Source organism: Lytechinus variegatus, chromosome 6 (assembly GCF_018143015.1).
Source record: "Lytechinus variegatus isolate NC3 chromosome 6, Lvar_3.0, whole genome shotgun sequence".
NCBI classification, from domain to species: Eukaryota; Metazoa; Echinodermata; class Echinoidea; order Temnopleuroida; family Toxopneustidae; genus Lytechinus; species Lytechinus variegatus.
This window is the reverse complement of record NC_054745.1, coordinates 2,004,845-2,024,530: the sequence shown is the minus strand read 5'-3', so window position 1 is coordinate 2,024,530 and position 19,686 is coordinate 2,004,845. Positions and strand designations below refer to the sequence as shown.

Here is a 19,686-nt window from a genome sequence, read left to right as displayed (position 1 = left end):
AATTAACAATCTAACAGTGGACAGTCCTCTGTTGTATGTTTTTAAAGTGTGTCAGATTGGAGTTGGAACTGCTTGTAACATTAACAATCAAACACTGGACCGTCCTCTGCACTGCAAAAACCAGGGTGTTAAATATTCAACACTACGTTGGTGTACAATTAAAATTATTCTTCTGGTGTTATTATAACACCCAGGGAATCATTGTTATGGCCCCGTAATCAAATCTGTTGGAATAGTTCGGTTAATTACACTATCAGGTGTAATTTGTTTATAACACGCATGCGCAAAATAAGTGAACGGAAATACCGAGGGATCGCTTGCTCCTGATTGGTCTAAAACTAGCGCAGTATAGTACCTGGCTTAGCGATATGCATCGCCAAACTTCTAGCCTAAAGTTCCTCGATAGGTGCATGGCTGTTACGATCGAAAATCCTCTTCTTCCTATATAAGTACATACCACTAAAATGCCAGTGACGAGGGTGGTGTCGGCAGACCGCAAAAAGCGTAAGCTTTTACCAGTATCCAATACAGATGATTTCATCCGTAATGGTAAGAAAGCCTAAATTAAGTAAGCAAGCTTTTGTGGAGATTTGAACAAAAACTCAAGCTCAAAAGGTGAAATATTTATATCAGATTGATGGCAAAATGCTATGGAATCGGTTAGTACCACATTTAACTCACATTTTTGATGATTTCTGCTTGCAAAATGGTGATATCATGATGCTTGTTGCTTCAAAACGTGCGCTAACCGTGACAAATTTGCCGATCTTTTGCCAATATTTTCATGAATACTGAACTCATCCGAAAGAAACTTTCACCAAAGGGTAATTTTAGGTCACTTTTCACGTTGATGTCAAATTTTAAGGATATTGGCTAGTTTTTGAGAGATAATGACCTTCCGCGAAGTATAGACACGCGCGAAGTTTGGACTCACTGCCATACATTCTTCCAGGTAGGCCTATAGAGTGATGCTTCAAGTAGGCCTACTTAAGGTTATCACACTATGCTATGGCAACTGAACTAGGCTAATTTAAGTTTTAACAAAAGTTTGCCTTGTGTAAGATAGAGACTGAAGCTTTCGCCGTATGAATTGATTTTTAATCACATCAGGATCTGTCCTGTAGTCCGGTCTGGACATGTAGTTTTATAGTCAATTTGTATGAAAATGATGGAATTATTATCGGCATCCATGAGCTGGACATGCAAGCAAAATAATGTGCAAGACAATATATGATGCAATTTTAAGGATTTGGATCTGTGGGAGCTAGGTAAAACATGCTTACAGGAGGGCTGGAGTGAGCATTTTTTTTTCTTGCCTGTCAAATGAAGTCAATAATCACTTCTCAAACGAGTAAGCAATTTTTGTATGGAAAATTTAGAAAATTTACTGGTCCTGCAGCTCATTTTGCGGGCCCCTGATCATCTGAGCAGTGCTAAGGTGGAGCCCTATTTACAGAACATGTTTTTGCACATCACTCAACATGTACAATGATGTATTATTGCATGCTGCACAAAGATTAAAAGATATTAATTAATTTCCTTGTCTTAACTCTTTGATACAGTGAAGAAGAAGTTCGATATCGCAGAGGATCATGATTTTATCTTTGTGGATGAGGGAGATGGGTCCTCTATCGATGAGGATGTTTTGATGGAGATTATTTCCAGTAATCCCAATTTAACGCTTATGGTCCTCAACGAACATGAAGAGTGGGGTAAGTAATTCTGCTACCTCTGTCATATTATCCATCCTTGATTTATGGTTATGCATAATATTTGTAAGATGTATAATAGAGGGAAGTAAACTAATTTATTTGAAATCTACCCATTGGAAAATACAGTAAAATAAATTTATTGTCCACTCCTATTTACAAATTGTGTGTTAACTTTATGAATGTTTTAATCCTCCATCACTCTTATTTTATGAACTTTTCTTCATTACACAGAATCAGCAGTTCCAGCAACTCCAACAGTCTCTCCAAGCTCTTCTATAAGTTCTGCAAGTTCCAGTTCTTCAAGTTTTCAACTTCGGGTTGATGCCATTTCTCCATCAGAGTCAGAATCAAGTGATTCTACAACTCCTAGAAGACATTTCCACCTGTCAGGAGTACAAGATGCTTGCACAAGATCTGAGGTAAGCCAAGACATGAAATTGTAATTTCAAGTCACTACATTAGTACTGTTTACATACATTTACCGATTGGTTGATTAAAAAAAATAGCCCCTGAAAAAGGTTAGTAAGGCATGCAAGGGGCTAGGGGCATAATAATTTTGCAAAACATCAATACAATAGCAATAGCAATAGCAAAAAAATATATATGTAAATTAGGAAATTATGAGTTTTTGGTTATTTTAGTCTTTCCTCATATGTAGAGAGGTAAAGTTGTATTGTTATTTTGCTTGGTATGGTATAAGCTGTGAATAATGCATTTTTTAGAGGTCATTGACTTTTCAAGGAGTGTATGATCAATTTCTTAGAGGAAGGGCTGATACATTTTGTAGGTAGAGGTCTGAGGCGTATTACCCATTGACTTAGTATTCAAATTATTGTGTATGTCTTTACTGATTCATTTGCTTAAGAAGGTGGAGATTACCTTATAATCTTGTGTCAGTTGGTAGTAATATCACTGTGAAGTTACAGAACAGTATTGTTTTCATGCCTGTTGCTGTATACTTGTTTAATATTGGTGCCAAATAATTTGTTTCTGTTTTTAGTATTCATTAGATGCATTTACTTGATAACTGCAATATGTATGCCTCCATCCCATCATATCTACAAGAAAATGATCCTGGTTAGGGACTCAGGGAACCATTATGTTTTCAGGTTATCCCTCTGTCTGGATATCTTACTGTTACAGGTGATTCAAGTTTTTGCTGCAGATCACCCCAATCATAACAGGAACAAAAAATTCTCAGTCCAAGATGCATGACCTGTATGATTATGTTCATTAATTGCTTACTTTACAGAACTTAAAGGATGTGCTTCTCACCAGAGGAGGGGAATGCATCTTAGAAGAATATGATCACAGCAAGTGCCTTACAGATAGGACAAGGAGGCTGCTGGTGAATATCACTGTTGCCTATATGATGGAAAAATATGGGTAAGTTTTTTTTGCTCATGTACATCCAACATTATTGTTGCCCAGAGCCAGCCTTGAGATATTTATAATATTTACACATTTGTCAAAGTCACATTTGCCTTTTCCTCCTGTATTGACCAAATTTTTAGTTCAACCAAGCGGTAGTCTTGAGTGAAGGTGAGCTATATTGTGATTCTCTTTCGTCCGTCATGTGTTGTGTGTAAATTTCTTACATTTTCATCTTCTCCAGAACTGGTTGGTTGGAAGATTGGTTAGGATCTCATCATTTTTATAGGGGATAGGGTCCCAAATTGTTAGTGTGAGTCGAGTGCCTCGCTATCCCCGGAGGTCTTGTAATTTTTTGTTTCATCTGATAGACTGACATGAGGCATACTGAACTTTTACACCAAATTTTTAGATGTCTAGAAATTATTGTGAATTTATGCAAAATTAGTTAAAAGTTTGTTTAAAAAAATCATTTTGCTGACTGATTATTTAAAGGAAATAATAATTTTAATGCTTTGTGAAACCTTTTTAACCATATTTCATCCAGGAATACTCCAAAGGCTGCCATCAAGAAAAAGTATGCTGTAGCATTGGTGAGCCTGTTTCCATCCCTCAAAGACCCTCATACTGCAAGTGGACATGTAAGTAAATTCCACATTCTTAGAAACTACAGTCAACTCTGCGTAAGTCAATGTCACATATCTCAAATAATTGGCTTGGTTAATTTAAAAAAGTTCTGATAGTTTTCCAGAGACTTGCGTGTGTATATTATTGTCTAAGTTGATCAAATTCCCTGGACCCTTTCGTACAAAAAGCAGATAAGTTGATGCTGTACGCTTACAGAAGTCTGGACCATGCAGGTGTTGCACACATACGGTTCATACTCTTTTCGACAGTCCCTCCCCGCTCATTCTTGGCTAGAGATTAGCGCTGGTCTTTGGTTTGAATTACGATAGAGCCCCATATTTTTTCTCTTAATTTCAGCTGTATACATCATATTCTGGTCAGTTATTCTCTCATAAAATTCACTAGATTATCTGCTAGAAATGACAGAAGGTGATCATTTAAACCACTGTAGCTGTTGATGTGAATGCCAAATATTCCTTGACTTGGCATGAGTGATATCACTTAACTTCATGTTTTCTACACAGTCCAGCGAAAACGTGGAGTTGACTGTACTTACACAGAATTTTGATTTTGACTACACCTAGGGATCATTTGTGTGACAAGTCTACAGAGCTGTTTCAATAGTTTAGAAATCACTTGTGTTCTCAAAGCTTATCAAAGCTTGAGTACTAGTATGTGATGTGAATTGGTAAAGCATTTTAATTGTTTTTTACTATAATACCTCAGTCAGCAGTCAAGTTTGCCCTTATTGTATCTGTCAGTCAAGACACTGCATCAGTGTAGTAAGACAGTCATTTGCCCAATTGGGCAACCAGCTAAATGTATGAGGCCTTTCCAAGTTTTCATAGATGAAATAGCCCAAGCCCAAAATACAAGAAAGTGAACTGTTGGCATTTCTACTCCAAAAATTCTTCGCAGAAATTCTGTACTACAGTGTAGCTATTTAAGGTATGAGGAAAATTATTAGTGTCCTGAATTCTACTTTCTTTCTTCTATCACAGGAAGCTTTTTATGATGAACGGAGCAATACAGGATTTTTGGTCGCCAGGATCAAAAATGTGAATCGCATGCAGAACAAAAATGCAACACAGAGAAACAGGAAGATTCTTCCAACATTGCCAACCGCAGGACCAAAAAACAATCAACGCAATCTCAAACTGGAGGAGGAGGTCTCCAGAGAACAGCAAGAGAGTGAAATGAATTGGCTGAAGCATACACCAAATGTAGCCACTGACCGCTCAGTCATCATGAGAAAGATGAGGAACACGTTCAAGCTGCGTCACGAAATGGTCCGTGATGGAAGAGAGGCCGGGAACATCATTCAGGAATTTCGTCCCTTCCTAACTACTGCTGGACTGGTAAATATGAAGTGATTCTTTACACAGGAATTTAGTTTTCTAGCATATAGTTCATAGGCCTGATAATATTTCTAAGATGCCAAAAGTTGTTTAATGAGTTTAATGAGTTGAAGTGGCTTCATTGGGAAGGGGCTGGGGGCTAGATGATGCTTGTAATTCTCTTTGTTATAGGGCAGATTTTTGTTTTCTATTTTACCAAAAATTTCTGTTTTTTTATTTGTTACATTTCTGTTTTGTAATGCAGTTAATCTTATTTCCATAAGATTTTTTTTACACTCCACCTTTGTCAGCCTCACTTCTGTCACCTCCTCCCTCTCCCTCATGTCACATGCCCCTACATTTTCTCTTTAAAAAATCAATCTTTCCCCTCATCCTTCCCTTCCTGCCCCCTCTGAGTTTCAATCATCGTTGATATACCTGCACATTAATCTGCTATTACAGTATGCCGTTCTGATTCCTCAATGTATTCCCTTTCTTTTTCACCAATATTTCCTTCCCCATATTTGCTTCATGATTTAGTCCATCCTCCTCCTTTTGGTCATTTTTACCATCATCTTGTCTTTCATCACCTACACCATTGTAGCATGATGCACCTTTTGAATCTCTAGATCTTCCAGTTAGTCAAGTACCTTTTTCCAACCTCTTTTCCCCCAACTTTTATCTATGGTGTGTGTGACAGAGCTTTAGATCGGTTCCAATAGATTTCAAACAGTTTGTGGTGAGGAATCTGTCTCTGTTCTTTGTGCTCCTCTCTTTTCTTTTCTTTTTTTTAAACAAATTTCATAAAAAACAACAACAACAAAGGTGGAAAAACAAAAGATATACATAATTCAAAAAAAGAGAGAGAGATAAAATACATGAATTTAGATATTTCAGCATTTCTTCTCTCACAATTGTTTTGAGATACAAAGGGATCATGCATGCCCAAAATACTCTTCAGTGTTTATTTTGGGAATTATAGCAAAAATTTAGATAAATTTAGCATAGATTAGCATCATAAATTAGTATGGAAAGGTTTCTTGAAAAACTAACCATATAGTCTTTGAGATTGCATTTTGTTGCTGCGATTACACAATCCATAGCCGATATCTTGGTGGGGGGGGGGGCTTTTAGGCTGCGCAAATACACCTTTTTATGGTTAATGGCAGTGGTGTTGTAGATGAGCATAAAATAACTTTTAAAGCCTATTATTTTACTTATATTTTTACTTTTATGTTGAAAACAGATTGAGCAAGATTTCAGCTTAATGTTTCCGGAAAATCACTCGCACTTCTTAGAGAAATGGCCTAGGATGAAAGTCAAGGTGCTATCTCTGGCCAAGGAGCTACATGGGAATCCTACTGCTGAGAACTTGTTGAAGCATGTAGCAAGAGAGAAGGACAGTGATGCATTGTCGCAGGGTATGAATCCTCTGCCATTATATTGGGCATGTTATCTTTGAAATTATAATGCACATTTTTTTAAACAAATATTCTACATGTCTTCATAAATTTTGTATTTTACGCTTTGGGCTTTCAGTTATTGTAACCCATTTTTAACCAATTTGGGTACTCATAAACTGACAGTACTTCTCAATTCTAACAATGCTCAAGGATAACCTATTGGAAAAAAAGTTGTAATTAAACACATACATAATAACCTCACAAGGAATTAAAAATGAAGTCAATCAGTATATTGCTGAATGAATAAATTGAAATTAAATATGAATTAGTAGTAATCAATGAAGTCACCCCCATTGTAACATTTAATGTCCTTGATAGGATGTCACCTCTTCAATAATTTTCACCTCTTCCCTTGTCTCTTTTATTCTTGACAGGTTGGAATGGAGATACTGCTGCAGTTCTTCTACTGTTGTGTCTCTTGCCACCGTGCAATCATGGACGAAGTGGTGCAGTAGGAAAGATGTCTGTTGGCTCAGCAGTGGACCTCCTCTTACAATTTGAAAAGGTTTGGAGCTTAATGTTGGTTTCCCAGAAAGAAGCTTTTAATACTTTGCAAATGGAAAATGCAGAATATTTCAATTGCATCTGATAAAGCATTTTCTTCCCAAAAGAATGACACCAAGGTCATTAAATATCTGATTCTAATAACTTCATTTGCGAAATGCAAAAAGAACAAAAAAAAGAACTATGAAAAATCCTTGACATAACGTCCAGGAAAAAACTGGCTGCAAAAATGGCCATGGAATCAAAAGTACCCATCCCATATCAATGACCTGAGTATTATTATTTTCAGTAGCCGATATTTTCTCAGATGGAAGAAAAAAAATGGATCGTTCTTAAAACAGCTTTTCCAATTTTTTGTGGGACACCTGGACCCTGTCGCATAAAATGTTATGTTTTAAATCAAACATAAATATCAAATATAAATCTAAAATGCTTGATGTAATATACAAAGTTTATAATGCTTAACCCTAACTTACCTGAGGGGGGGGTGGCATAATGCCCCCTGGACACTTTGCGTGATAAGTCCACAACGCGAGTTGTTCTCTCTGCGCCATTTCATGAAAATTTTCTTTCTATTATCGTGCATCTTTTGAGACCAAAATCAACACGTACGGTCTTGAAGCAATGCCCCTTTGAAAAGAAAATGCTCAAAAACAAGATTTTGTGTACAAATCCAGTGTAAATTGTTCTTTTCCAATAGATTCACATGAATTCCAATCTTAGATACTTATTAAAGTAATTTATTTTGGTGTTTGACTAAAAAAAAGATCAACAATAATTTTCACAAAAAACAATTAAAAAAAGGTCAAATGAACAAAGAAAAAATAAAGATAAAAGTGCATAAGAAATTAAATGTGAAACCAGATTTTTTTTTTTATATATTGGGAGTGTAATAAGAAATATCTAGTTAAAGGTATTGGATTAATTAAGGCGGGATATAACGCGAGAGAAATTGCTTAATTTCTTTGTATCATTTTAAGAAATACCTATGCAAAAAATAAGCCTGCCAGAATCTGTATTTAGTGACTGAGAGCCAAAATATGATTTTATGCATGAATTAGCATAATTAATCAATTGAAACTCGATTATGATTTTTTAAATCTGAATATGAAATTGTCCAATGCCATTTTCAGTATCATGTCACACATGAGGGCACACAGACAATTTTTTAAGACCCTTTTAAAATTTCTTGTGCTAGAACTTGCCCATGGTTTAATGTCATGGTAATTACAATTTCCAAATAATTTGATTGAATGATAATAATTTCTTACAGATTGATATCATTTTCGTGTTTCGTGTGACACATGTGAATGAGTGATAGAACATTTCCCATGAGTATCCGTTTTGCACATGTACGCAATGAGCCATGAATCCAATGCTTAATTAGTCGAACGCAAATTAATGATGGCCTAGAATGAACCAATGAATGTGTATGCCCACACCGGACAAAAACTTAATTTGACATACTGAGAGGAACATTATCTCATGCATTCAAATGCATCAAATAAACTATGAAAGTGGTATTGATCAGTAAAAATGAAAAACCCAAATAATGTAAAATCACATTATTTGGAAAAATGGTCTGTTAAACCATTCAAGTGTGTCAAATGCATCAAATAAACTATGAAAGTGGTATTGATCAGTAAAAAATCCCCCAAAATTCTATAAAATCACATCATTTGGAAATATGTTCTGACAACAATGTTTTTAAACCATGGGCTTTAGTTCTTCCACAAATTATTTTTACAAGGTTCACAAAAATTGTTTATGTGTACTCATGGGTGACATACAGTGTAAACTCAGCAAAGTGAATCCATAAATGTCCAATCGTGCAGAAAAGGAAATAGAAAATTGTTTTCAGGAAATCAAAAATTGTTTTTACTTTACTCCCAACATATAACCATCCCATCTTGAAGCAAACTAACATACTTTTTCATTTACTTATCTTAAAAAAATTCATAAACTTAAACTTATTTAGACCGTCTGTGTTTAGTAGGTGCTGTATTTTGAGGAATATTATTCAGACTTAACCTACATTAAAGTGCAAATACTTTCTACTTGCAGACTGGAGTCAATCTTGAGCAGTTACTTCAGGAAGGAAAACGTCAAATGCAGCCGTTTCTACTGGCTCTTGGACGGTCCAAAGCGCAGATAACTCAGTACTTCATCATCATAGATCACATGGCCTTGCCATGTGCAGCACATGACATCGAGGGAGCAATGGATGCCCTTTTCAAGTCGCACTACGTGTTCGGCTTGGAATATGCTCGCCCACTGAAGAATTTCTGGACATTTGTCCAGACCACCATCTATGGCGTAGATGTGGATATAACCCTGGAGCCACCAAAAGTAAGAGAACTGCGTGCCAAGTTGCTTTAAATCATGATATGCTTCAGATGCAATAAACAGTTCATGAGTGTCGGTCAGATGTTCCAACATTTGCGGCTTGTGCACGGAATATATGATTGTTTGTTTATTAACTTTTATAAATCTATTCTTTTGCCCCCCCCCCTCTTTTTTTCTTTCAGCATAGATGCCACCAACTACCCACAGTCTCTTGCAAGATATGCAATTGATTCTCGGCCATCAAGGAGGAGCTGCAACTGTAGAATCAGAAAAAAGAAATTAATGATTCAGTACATCTAGGGATCTTTGCTCTGAGACATTCAAAAAGGGGAAGAACTGCGTTATGACTATAATGCTCCAGGTTTGCCATGGAGGACAAAAAAGAAAGACATATGATCAACACACACTGAATGCTGGAGGTGATCGAAGAGCATCAGATACTGGAGGTGTTCAACAGGCATCAGAAGTCAGAGGTGTTCAGTTGGCGCCAGAATTTGGAGGTGTCCAACAGGCGTCAGATTTTGGAATTGTTCAACAGGTGTCTGATGCTGGAGATGTCCAACAGGCATCAAATGCTGGAAGTGTTGAACTGGCATCAAATGCTACAGGTGTCCAACAGACATCAAATGCTGGAAGTGTTGAACTGGCATCAAATGCTACGGGTGTCCAACAGGCATCAAATGCTGGAAGTGTTGAACTGGCATCAAATGCTACAGGTGTCCAACAGGCATCAAATGCTGGAAGTGTTGAACTGGCATCAAATGCTACAGGTGTCCAACAGACATCAAATGCTGGAAGATTTGAACTGGCATCAAATGCTACGGGTGTCCAACAGGCATCAGATGCTGGAAGTGTTGAACTGGCATCAAATGCTACGGGTGTCCAACAGGCATCAAATGCTGGAAGTGTTGAACTGGCATCAAATGCTACGGGTGTCCAACAGGCATCAAATGCTGGAAGTGTTGAACTGGCATCAAATGCTACAGGTGTCCAACAGACATCAAATGCTGGAAGTGTTGAACTGGCATCAAATGCTACAGGTGTCCAACAGACATCAAATGCTGGAAGTGTTGAACTGGCATCAAATGCTACAGGTGTCCAACAGGCATCAAATGCTGGAAGTGTTGAACTGGCATCAAATGCTACAGGTGTCCAACAGGCATCAAATGCTGGAAGTGTTGAACTGGCATCATATGCTACAGGTGTCCAACGGGCATCAGATGCTGGTGGTGTCCAGCAGGCGTCAGAACCTAACAGACAAAATGAGCTAGATGGGACCGTGTAATTAGACTAGCTTTAAAGACTAGGCTCTTGCATTCTGCGTGCTCTTGTATATTGCTTTGTATATATTTTAATTTTGTTGAAATAAATGAAAAGAAATCATTCCCACTTTCTTCCTCATTATAAACCCATATTTTAATATGCCGCCAAAAAGGGAATCCAACGACATCGCCCAGCTTGTCATTGACAAGAAAAAAGTAGTCAATTAAAAATGCTTGTACAAGATGCGGTTACGGAGGCAATGTCTGCAATCGTCACCCGGCTAGAGATGCAGGATGGCCGGATTATGGAGCTTGAGGGGAGAATAAGGGCCCAGGAGTCGGAGATACAACTACGTAAGGAGATGGAAAAGAAAACCGTTGAAAAGAGGGTAGTCTTGGAGCAAAAATTGATGACCTGGAGCAAAAATACAGATCTCGCAACATCAGGATCCAAGGAGTTCCAGAGGTGAAAGATGAGGATCCAGAGGAGGCTGTCCTTGACATTGGCAGGAAGATGGGGGTCCACGTGACTTCAACCGACATTGTACGATGTCATCGACTGGGTCCTCTAGTTGACAAAGGAGCAAGAAGAAATTTACCTCTTAGCATATATAGTATGGTAGGAATACCAAATGAGGTTATGTCAGATTTAGGTCAGCAGTTTGTTTTCAAGTCTGATGACAGAGGTGCCAAGACTGTTGTCAATTAGACAGGTCACTATTTCTAGGTATCATCCGATATATAAGGGTTAGTGGAGAGTGGATATATAAGGGTATAATGGTCTAGTGAAGACTGCGCTGCAACGGTTGTGTGCAGATGAACCACGTGAGTGGGATAGGTATTTACCAGCACTCCTCTTTGCATTACGTGAGACCACTAGTTCTAGCCTTGGGTATTCCCCATTGAGTTGTTGTATGGGAGGAATGTTCGTGGTCCCATGGATGTGTTGCGGGAAATATGGACAAATGATGAGGTAACACCACAGCTGAAAGATGAGTATGAATATGTCATAGAGCTTCGAGAGAGATTAGTCAAGTCATGGGAGCTAGCTCAAGATGCACTGAAAGGTGATGCAGGAAATTACAAGAAGTGTTAAAGACAGGAATGCTAGAAACAGGAAATTGAGTAGTGGAGATCAGGTGTTGACCTTGCTTCCTACTGATCAGAATGGGTAATAAATGCAGTCTTGTCTTTGTCACTGTTCCTCATGGAGATTTGCCAGTAAACCTTCGTCATATCCAGTTTACTGAAATAACCGCTTTGCACCAAACTGAGCTTTGGGGTCAGGTATGGGTTCTGGATTGAACACTGTAATGTTGTTCAGACGCCGAAAGTCAATACAAAACCTATTAGACACGTCCGGTTTCTTCATCATAACTATGGGATGACCATATGGGGAATCTGCATGCTCCCATCCGCTGCATTTCTTTTTCTACACTCTCTTGCACTGCCTGAGGCAGCTTATATGGGGGAGAACGAATTGGTTTGTCACTCGTTAAACATCCTGATACTCAAACAACAGATCGGGTATCTCTCTCTTACAATCTTCTCCAAGAGTCTCATTCATCCTGGCATGCTCTACAAACTCTTTCTGCTGAATAGATGGCATTACTGGTATCTCAACACCATCAATGTCACAACTAGCATCCTCACACTCAATCTCAGAATCTTCACAAAGATTCTTACTCCCTGTATCAATATCAAAGCAACCAGCAATTGACATACTAACTTCCTTTCTTGGAAAGTATTTCTTCAACAGGTTAATGTGATGTGTGTACATCTACAATGTCGTCATAGTCATACTTCACACCAACAACAGGGAATGGGCTCAAAAAATATTTCTTTACCATGAACTGACTCCCACAAGGCAGAAGCTACTTTCCAATGATTGCCACTCACCGGAAGTTGAGCGGTATTGGAGCAACGATGGAAAAATCTACACTGGATTTAAGAACACGGGAGGCGGACTTACAAACAAAAACTCATCACATGTGACAATAATATTTTGAAGCTTTGAATTGTAATTAATGTCTGTACAATAAAATACTGACCTATATGACCACTTTGAAAAGAAAAGGTTATTTCTTTGCAAGGTAAATCCCATGATAACCTAAAGTTGATTCTTCTTTTTTCCATTCAACTTTTTTTTCTCTCTCTCTTATCTTATATCCTATGTCCAGTGAATGGTCAAGATGCTGACACCTTATATTCTGTATACTGAAGAATACTTCACCTGTATTAAAGTTACTTGTCCCATACACACTTCTTTGTCACTGCCTATTCTGTTCTACAGTTTAAGCTATAGATCTCAAGAGCCTCTATCACTGCAAGGATTGCAGAAAATTGGAAACGGTGGAATCAGCGATTTAACCTGTATCTGGTTTCCGGTGGTTTGAACAGAAAGGACAATGATGTCCAGCAAAGCACACTGCTACATTTTATTGGTGAATAAGCCATGGATATTTATAATACCTTTGCTAATTGTGGAGAAACTGCAGAAGATGACCAAACCAGAAGGGAGGATGTGAATTCACTCCTAGAAAAATTTTCAGAGCATTTTAAACCCCAAACAAATGTGACTTTTGAGAGAAATGTCTTCAATACGCATTTTCAACAAGCACACAAATTAGTGGATCAGTTTCTGACAGATTTGAAAACAAATGCAAAGACATGCTTTTGAATCACTTTTAATCTCATTATGGACAGAATTGTCATCGGGATAAGAGATAATGCAACACGGGCTCAACTTCTTAGAGAGGACTTGACTCTTCAAAAAGCTATCGATGTTTGCAGAAGTGAGCCAAATACAAGTCAACAAGTTGACGCCTGATGGAGCAGACAGGAGTGTTCAACAAGTTGTGAAACGCATGGTGCCTTCACAGAAGAAGAAATGGACTCAACAGACAAAAAATCCTTCGAAAGATGTGGAAAAAGTCATGGACAAGGTCAGACATGTCCAGCAAAAATGCCTAATGTTATAGTGTTCAGAACGCCTGATGCAAATTGCAGATATTGGCAACTGAAACTAGATGAGAAAAGTTTAAAGCTCTTGTTACGATAATAAATGCGCCCTCCGTGGCGTGGTTAGACAGTTTATGGAAAAATGGCATTCCACTTGTGTTTTTCAATTTGTAATATTTTATGTGACTGTGATGAAAGAGAAGAGATCCATACCTGTGGCTAGACCGAAGTGATGCCACAAATGGTGGAGAACCCAGGCATGTTAAGTATTGGCTGTGATTTCTTGTAAAAAATGAACAATCATGGTTAATATCATAGTATCCAATTCCATTTTTTTAGGGACATGGTGATCAGATTGCGGAAGAGTTGATGGACTCCTATGAACGGTATGCAGATTTGTAGAATGGAACAACAAAGAAAAGTTGACAGGATTTAAGAGCCTCATACAAGGAAAGGCGGCCTGTTGGCTAAAGAATATAAATGAAATAGATGGGAAGAATGATTATGAGAAATACACATGTCTTCAGGAACAACCTTTGCAGAAATTTCAGTTATCTGGCCCACGTAAATTCCAAACGAGAACAGAACTAAATAAAATAAGAAAGAGATGGGATCCATACTTGTGGCTAGACCGAAAAGACACCTTGGGTCAATAGTATGGTTGTAGTAGGTAAGAAGGGTACAAATATGTTTAGATCCCAAACACCTAAATGATGCAATAAGACGGGAACATTACTCGATGCAAACCGTGTAAGAAAGTAGAAGCAAAGATGCCTAAAGCTAAAGTGTTCAATACGCTTGATGCAAACGGCAGGTATTGGCAACTGAAATTAGATGAGGAAAGTTCGAAGATATGCACGTTCAATACGCTTTATGGTAGATACTGGTATACGCATATGCCATTTGGCATAAACTCAGCACCAGAAATATTTCAGAGGTGAATGAACCAGATTCTAGAAGGATTAGAAGGGGTGAAAGTGATAATGGATGACATTTTTATATGGGGCAAGGATGACGCAGAGTACGACCATTGCCGTGCGAAAGTACTACAGCGCATAAAAGAAAGAAGCATGAAATTAAATCCAAAGAAGTGCAGGGTCAGATTTAAAAGAGTAACATACATATGTCATGTAATAATGGCATGCCAATTGCATAATGCGTCAAGGTCATTTACACCAACACAGCGCCGATATGCTCAAGTTGACAAAGAATTGTACGCACTAATGTTTGGATGCGAAAAGTACCATCAGTACCTATTCGGCAGACAATTTACTGCAGAAACAGATCACAAGCCTTTGGAATTGATAGTGAAAAAGGCGCTGGCAGAAACGCCACCACGACTACATTGAATGCTATTAAGACTTCAGAAATATCAAATGGATGTAAAGTACAAGCGCGGTAAGGATCTTGTAATTGCGGATACGCTTAGTCATTTGCCAGAAGCAATGATTGAATTAACGATGAGAATTCCAATCAGTATGGTGACATGCCTGCCGATGTCACAAATGCGTATCGCAGAAAACACAGAATGATGAAGTTTTGACTAGTCTAGAAGAAGTTATTCACGTAGGTTGGCCAGACACAGAGTCAAAAGTTCCATCAAAAATCATGCCATACTGGGACTATCATGATTTCCTTATTACAATAGAAGATGGTTTGATTTTCAAAGCAGAGAAAGTTGTGATTCCGAAATCACCAAGATCAATGATGCTCTCGAAACTCCATGAGAGTCATCAAGGCATAGAAGAGTCAAAACGGTTAGCGAAACAACATAATGTTTTGGCCCGGAATGTTTAAACAAATAGAAGATGTAGTGTCTTGCTGCCCGACATGCAGTGCGTTCAGAAAGCAAAATCAGAAAGAACCAATCAGGCCCTGGCAAACTGTGGGCATAGATTTGTTTGAGTTAGGGAATGAGAACTACATCATCCTGGTAGACTACTACTCTAATTTTATTAGAGGTTAAAAAATTGTCAATTATAACGTTGTCTACCATAACAGCGGATTGCAAAGAGTAAATTTTGGCGATATGGAATACCGAATGAGGTGGTGTCTGACAGCAGACCTCAGTACACCTCATATGAATTTCATCATTTCATGTGCAAAAATCAAATACGTGAAAAGACATCCTCGCCAAACAGAGAAAGCAGTGCAAATAATGTAATCAAGAAAGCTAGAATTGATGGCATAAATATTAACCTTGCCATACTTGATTATCGCAATAATGAAGAATGTAATCAAGAGAGCTAGATTTGATGGCATAAATATTAACCTTGCCATACTTGATTATCGCAATAATGAAGAATGTAATCAAGAAAGCTAGAATTGATGGCATAAATGTTAACCTTGCCATACTTGATTATGGCAATAATGAAGAATGTAATCAAGAAAGCTAGAATTGATGGCTTAAATATTAACCTTGCCATACTTGATTATCGCAATAATGAAGAATGTAATCAAGAAAGCTAGAATTGATGGCATAAATATTAACCTTGCCATACTTGATTATCGCAATACTTCTTGCAAAAATTTGCCTTCTCAAGCGCAGCTTTTCTTCGGCAGTTGCCCCCAAACACGCTTTCCAACTCAAAGCTTCTGAAGCCAAAAACTGTTCAATCGGTTTAAAAATGCTGCATCAAAAGCAAACAAAGCAAAAACAGTGTTATGATTGTAGTACTAAGGCGTTGCCACCTCTTGTTTCCAAGGAAACCATAATGATGTGAAAATGACAAGTGGAAACCAAGTGTTGAGTTCACAGCCTAGATCATACATAGCACAAAGCAGAAATGGTCAATGTTACTGCCGAAATCGAAAAGATCTTGTGAATTATTGTGGCTGTGAACTCGATGTTGACCATGAGAGTGATTAACCAGTGACACAGGTTGTACCACCCGAAAGGACAGAACCATCTGTTGTCAAACAAGATATTGGAGAATAGTTGAACCCCCTGATTACTTTGTAGCTATTCCTTGAGTAAATGATAATTAGTAGAAGAAATATGAACAGCAGAGAGAAGACAAGTACTTAATTGATTATTAATGTCTTCAGGAAGGGAGAATGACAGGACTATAATATAGTCCTGTTATTCTCCAAAATTCGCATCGCGTTCTAAACACTTGCACGCCCCCTTACATTAGTTGATTACATATTGTTCAACTTTTTTGAGAAAAGTGACATTTTTCGGACTGTTTCAACAAGTTTTGAGATGGCCTCTGGTCGAAGGAGACAGCGATTTTTCTCTCCCGATGAAGTTCGAGATTTGATTACGGCTTCACTTCCAGTGGCTGACTCCGATTCCAGGCAGTGATTCTGAGCCCGAGGGTGAATCTGAGAACGGTCCCACTCGTAGACATTCGTGTGCTGTAGAAGGGATGGAAAAAGATGACACACATCATGTACCAGGAGCCGACACGGACAGCGAAGTCGAGGACGATGATGTGTCCATGGCTTCGGTCGATGAGGAGCCTCGGGAATGGGTACAACTCGGTGAAGGAAATGAGTGGAATGCTGAATGGCTGGATGACTACATGTACAATACCAATGGTGGTTTGACCAAGCTTCTTTTTTGGCGTAAATGAAAACACCAAGCAGGTGGACATGTTCCTGAAATTCTTTCCAGATGAGTTTTCTTTGGTAGCTAGAGAAACGAACTTACATGCCAAGCAAGTCATCGGTAAGAATGGTGTTCTGCGACATTTTCTATACTTGCGCTGCGAGTAGGGTTTGCATTTCTTTATGTTGGTTGAGCAAGTACTTTGTATGTGTTATTTTGCTTGCAGAATTCTCATTTCCCCCATTTTTTCTATTACAGGACCCACAGGAACCAACTAAGCTGACCAAAACACCATTGTAAGGGATGATCCTTGCTATAGTTGTGGAAAGGAAAGTAATGCCACAACAGAATTGGACAAACTGACATGTCAATAATCCAAAATCTATTCCTGCATATTAGACCAAGAACACTGCATGCAACTATGGGATACAGAAAGATTATTTGCATTTCTATTCTTTGAGTTCAGCAAGTACTTGGTACATGCAAGTGTTATTTCTTTTGAAGAACACTTGTTTTCCTTCCTCTTATACCTTTGCTTCTATTTTATCTTTTTTCTTTTCATTCCCAAACTCTTTTCTATTCAGTAGCAGGTGGAACCATGGACTCCCAGAATCCAAGAATCAGGAAAGGGAGACTTGTCATGAAGTAGTAGAAGACAGGGATTGTTGGCCTAGACAAGCAAGATTTCAAGATTGAGAGACATCATCCAACCCCTAGCTCTCCTCTTAGTGTTAGTCAGAATCAGACGAAGTCACCTTCAATCATAATTCATGCAGCCTTCTTTTCGTGCCCTACCAAGGAATGGGTATGAAAAGGGTGTCTGAACCATTCAAACAAAGCAAGATCTATGTCAGTGATGACTTTTCAAAGAGAATCATTCAGCAAAGGAAAGAAAAACAAGTGGAATGCCTCTGGCCGTCTCACCTGCATCACGCGGTTCAATATAGCATAATTCATGCAGCCTTCTTTTCGTACCCTACCAAGGAATGGGTATGAAAAGCGTGTCTGAACCATTTAATCAAAGCAAGATCTATGTCAGTGATGACTTTTCAAAGATAATCATTCATGAAAGGAAAGAAAAAAGGGTTAATTCTAGAAGCTTAAGAAGGAGAGCAATAAACATTTTTTTCTCAAGTTTACCCAGACCATCAATCTTATTCAGATAGAACATTTATCTTAATTTGTACAAAGATTATTGTTTATAGACATTTTCTCTATCCTATTTTTGCAATGACATTCTTTCAAGCGTTTTACTTTGATGAGTTCCCTTTTACTTCATTTTACTTCATTTCCAGAAATACAATAAACATAGTAATCATCAATGTTGACGTGGTATGTGAATACAAATGAGCCCTCTATTGGCAATCCGGGTCAAAGGCCTAAACAGTTTGTTGAAGGTGAAAGTAACCAACCGACCAAACTTCTCCAGGTTTTTATTAGAGGTAAATATAATAAAATGTAATGTTGTTCTGGGATTTGATTCTTTTGGCTTCAAAATAATATAGGCTACTAGGGTAATTGTCATAAGACCGGCCGACATTCAATATCCAAAACCAAGTGATCAATATGAGGTGCATAGGACTTTACCTGCTCAATGTGCAACATCTCCACATTCCAGTGACTACCATGTAGATCACAGAGATGACCTTTAATCTGCCTAGCTACATCACTACCCCATTCAATCCATTTAGCTTGCTTGTAATGGGAACAACTAGATGATACTTTCTGGTTGAATAAACATGTGGGATGTAATCCATTGGATTTGCTATGAGAAATGTTACCGGTCTCTAGATTTATACTTCCTGATTCATTCTGAGATGTGTTGCCATTCTCTGATACCTTATTACCCGATAAACTCCGAGATGTGCTACCACTCTCTGATACCTTATTACCTGATAAACTCTGAGAAGTGTTACCACTCTCTGATACCTTATTACCTGATAAACTCTGAGAAGTGTAACCACTCTCTGATAACTTAGTACCTGATTCATTCTGAAAAGTGTTACCATTCTCAACTATTTCACTCTGTGAAGTGTTACCAATCTCCCACTCTTGACATGCGTTGTCCTCAGGAAGCACAGTGTCATGAGTCCTCTTTGGTGCTACAAGCTGACAATGATCAGATGTGACTTCTGAATCATCCAGAAAGCATCCCTTTGACTGATAGCTATCATCCTTCCTACTGCTTGGATTATTCCATTCCTGGTGGGGGTAGGAATCCACATTGCCATGGATGTGCAGTACACCTCCAGTCATAGGGTTCAATGCAGCACAGGCCACTGGCCACCCCTTCTCTGAGGATGGTATAAGCCCAAGGTTCACTCTGTTAGCGACACCTACTGGACATACCTGAAATAAAACACACAAAAACACACATACTAGTTGAAATGTATGCAGCCAACATTGCCAAATCTAGAAAAATGTGACGTCATCAATCCTATGGTGAATATCCAGTAACCAGCTCGTCATGGGGAACTCTTGCATTTTCTGAAGTGAAACTGAACGATTTCTTTCACACCTTTCGTGAGGTTTTTCGTGAAAATTTTTTAA

At 38.2% G+C, this 19,686-nt stretch overlaps 3 protein-coding genes across 6 annotated transcripts in view; 2 read left to right on the top strand and 1 right to left on the bottom strand.

Moving 5' to 3' along the window:
• Positions 1–641: 641 nt before the first annotated feature.
• LOC121416815 lies at positions 642–9,726 on the top strand. The gene is made up of 8 exons (XM_041610329.1): positions 642–1,712; positions 1,944–2,131; positions 2,965–3,098; positions 3,631–3,724; positions 4,712–5,068; positions 6,294–6,468; positions 6,885–7,015; positions 9,079–9,726. The coding sequence occupies exons 1-8, from the start codon at positions 1,649–1,651 to the stop codon at positions 9,391–9,393; spliced, it is 1,458 nt and encodes a 485-aa protein (XP_041466263.1). The 5' UTR covers positions 642–1,648; the 3' UTR covers positions 9,394–9,726.
• Positions 9,704–12,044, top strand: LOC121416816 (outer membrane protein B-like). Its single transcript, XM_041610330.1, has 2 exons — positions 9,704–9,925; positions 10,034–12,044. The coding sequence occupies exons 1-2, from the start codon at positions 9,704–9,706 to the stop codon at positions 10,643–10,645; spliced, it is 834 nt and encodes a 277-aa protein (XP_041466264.1). The 3' UTR covers positions 10,646–12,044.
• A 2,082-nt stretch (positions 12,045–14,126) lies between these two features.
• Positions 14,127–19,686, bottom strand: part of LOC121416814 (tRNA wybutosine-synthesizing protein 2 homolog) — a 35,868-nt gene continuing 30,308 nt past the window's right edge. For all 4 annotated transcript variants that reach the window (XM_041610324.1, XM_041610327.1, XM_041610326.1 and 1 more), the window contains one exon: positions 14,127–19,485. In XM_041610324.1, coding sequence (XP_041466258.1) covers positions 18,658–19,485 — 828 coding nt within the window. In that variant the 3' untranslated portion in view covers positions 14,127–18,657. The remainder of the gene's footprint in view (positions 19,486–19,686) is intronic.

Excerpts from the sequence above, each read along its gene's own strand:
- LOC121416815 (XM_041610329.1), top strand. The coding sequence starts at position 1,649 with ATGGAGATTATTTCCAGTAATCCCAATTTAACGCTTATGGTCCTCAAC. Across the intron at positions 1,713-1,943 it reads CAACGAACATGAAGAGTGGG|AATCAGCAGTTCCAGCAACT; the intron begins GTAAGTAATTCT and ends TTCATTACACAG. Across the intron at positions 3,099-3,630 it reads TATATGATGGAAAAATATGG|GAATACTCCAAAGGCTGCCA; the intron begins GTAAGTTTTTTT and ends TATTTCATCCAG.
- LOC121416816 (XM_041610330.1), top strand. The coding sequence starts at position 9,704 with ATGACTATAATGCTCCAGGTTTGCCATGGAGGACAAAAAAGAAAGACA. Across the intron at positions 9,926-10,033 it reads ATGCTGGAGATGTCCAACAG|GCATCAAATGCTGGAAGTGT; the intron begins GCATCAAATGCT and ends GGTGTCCAACAG.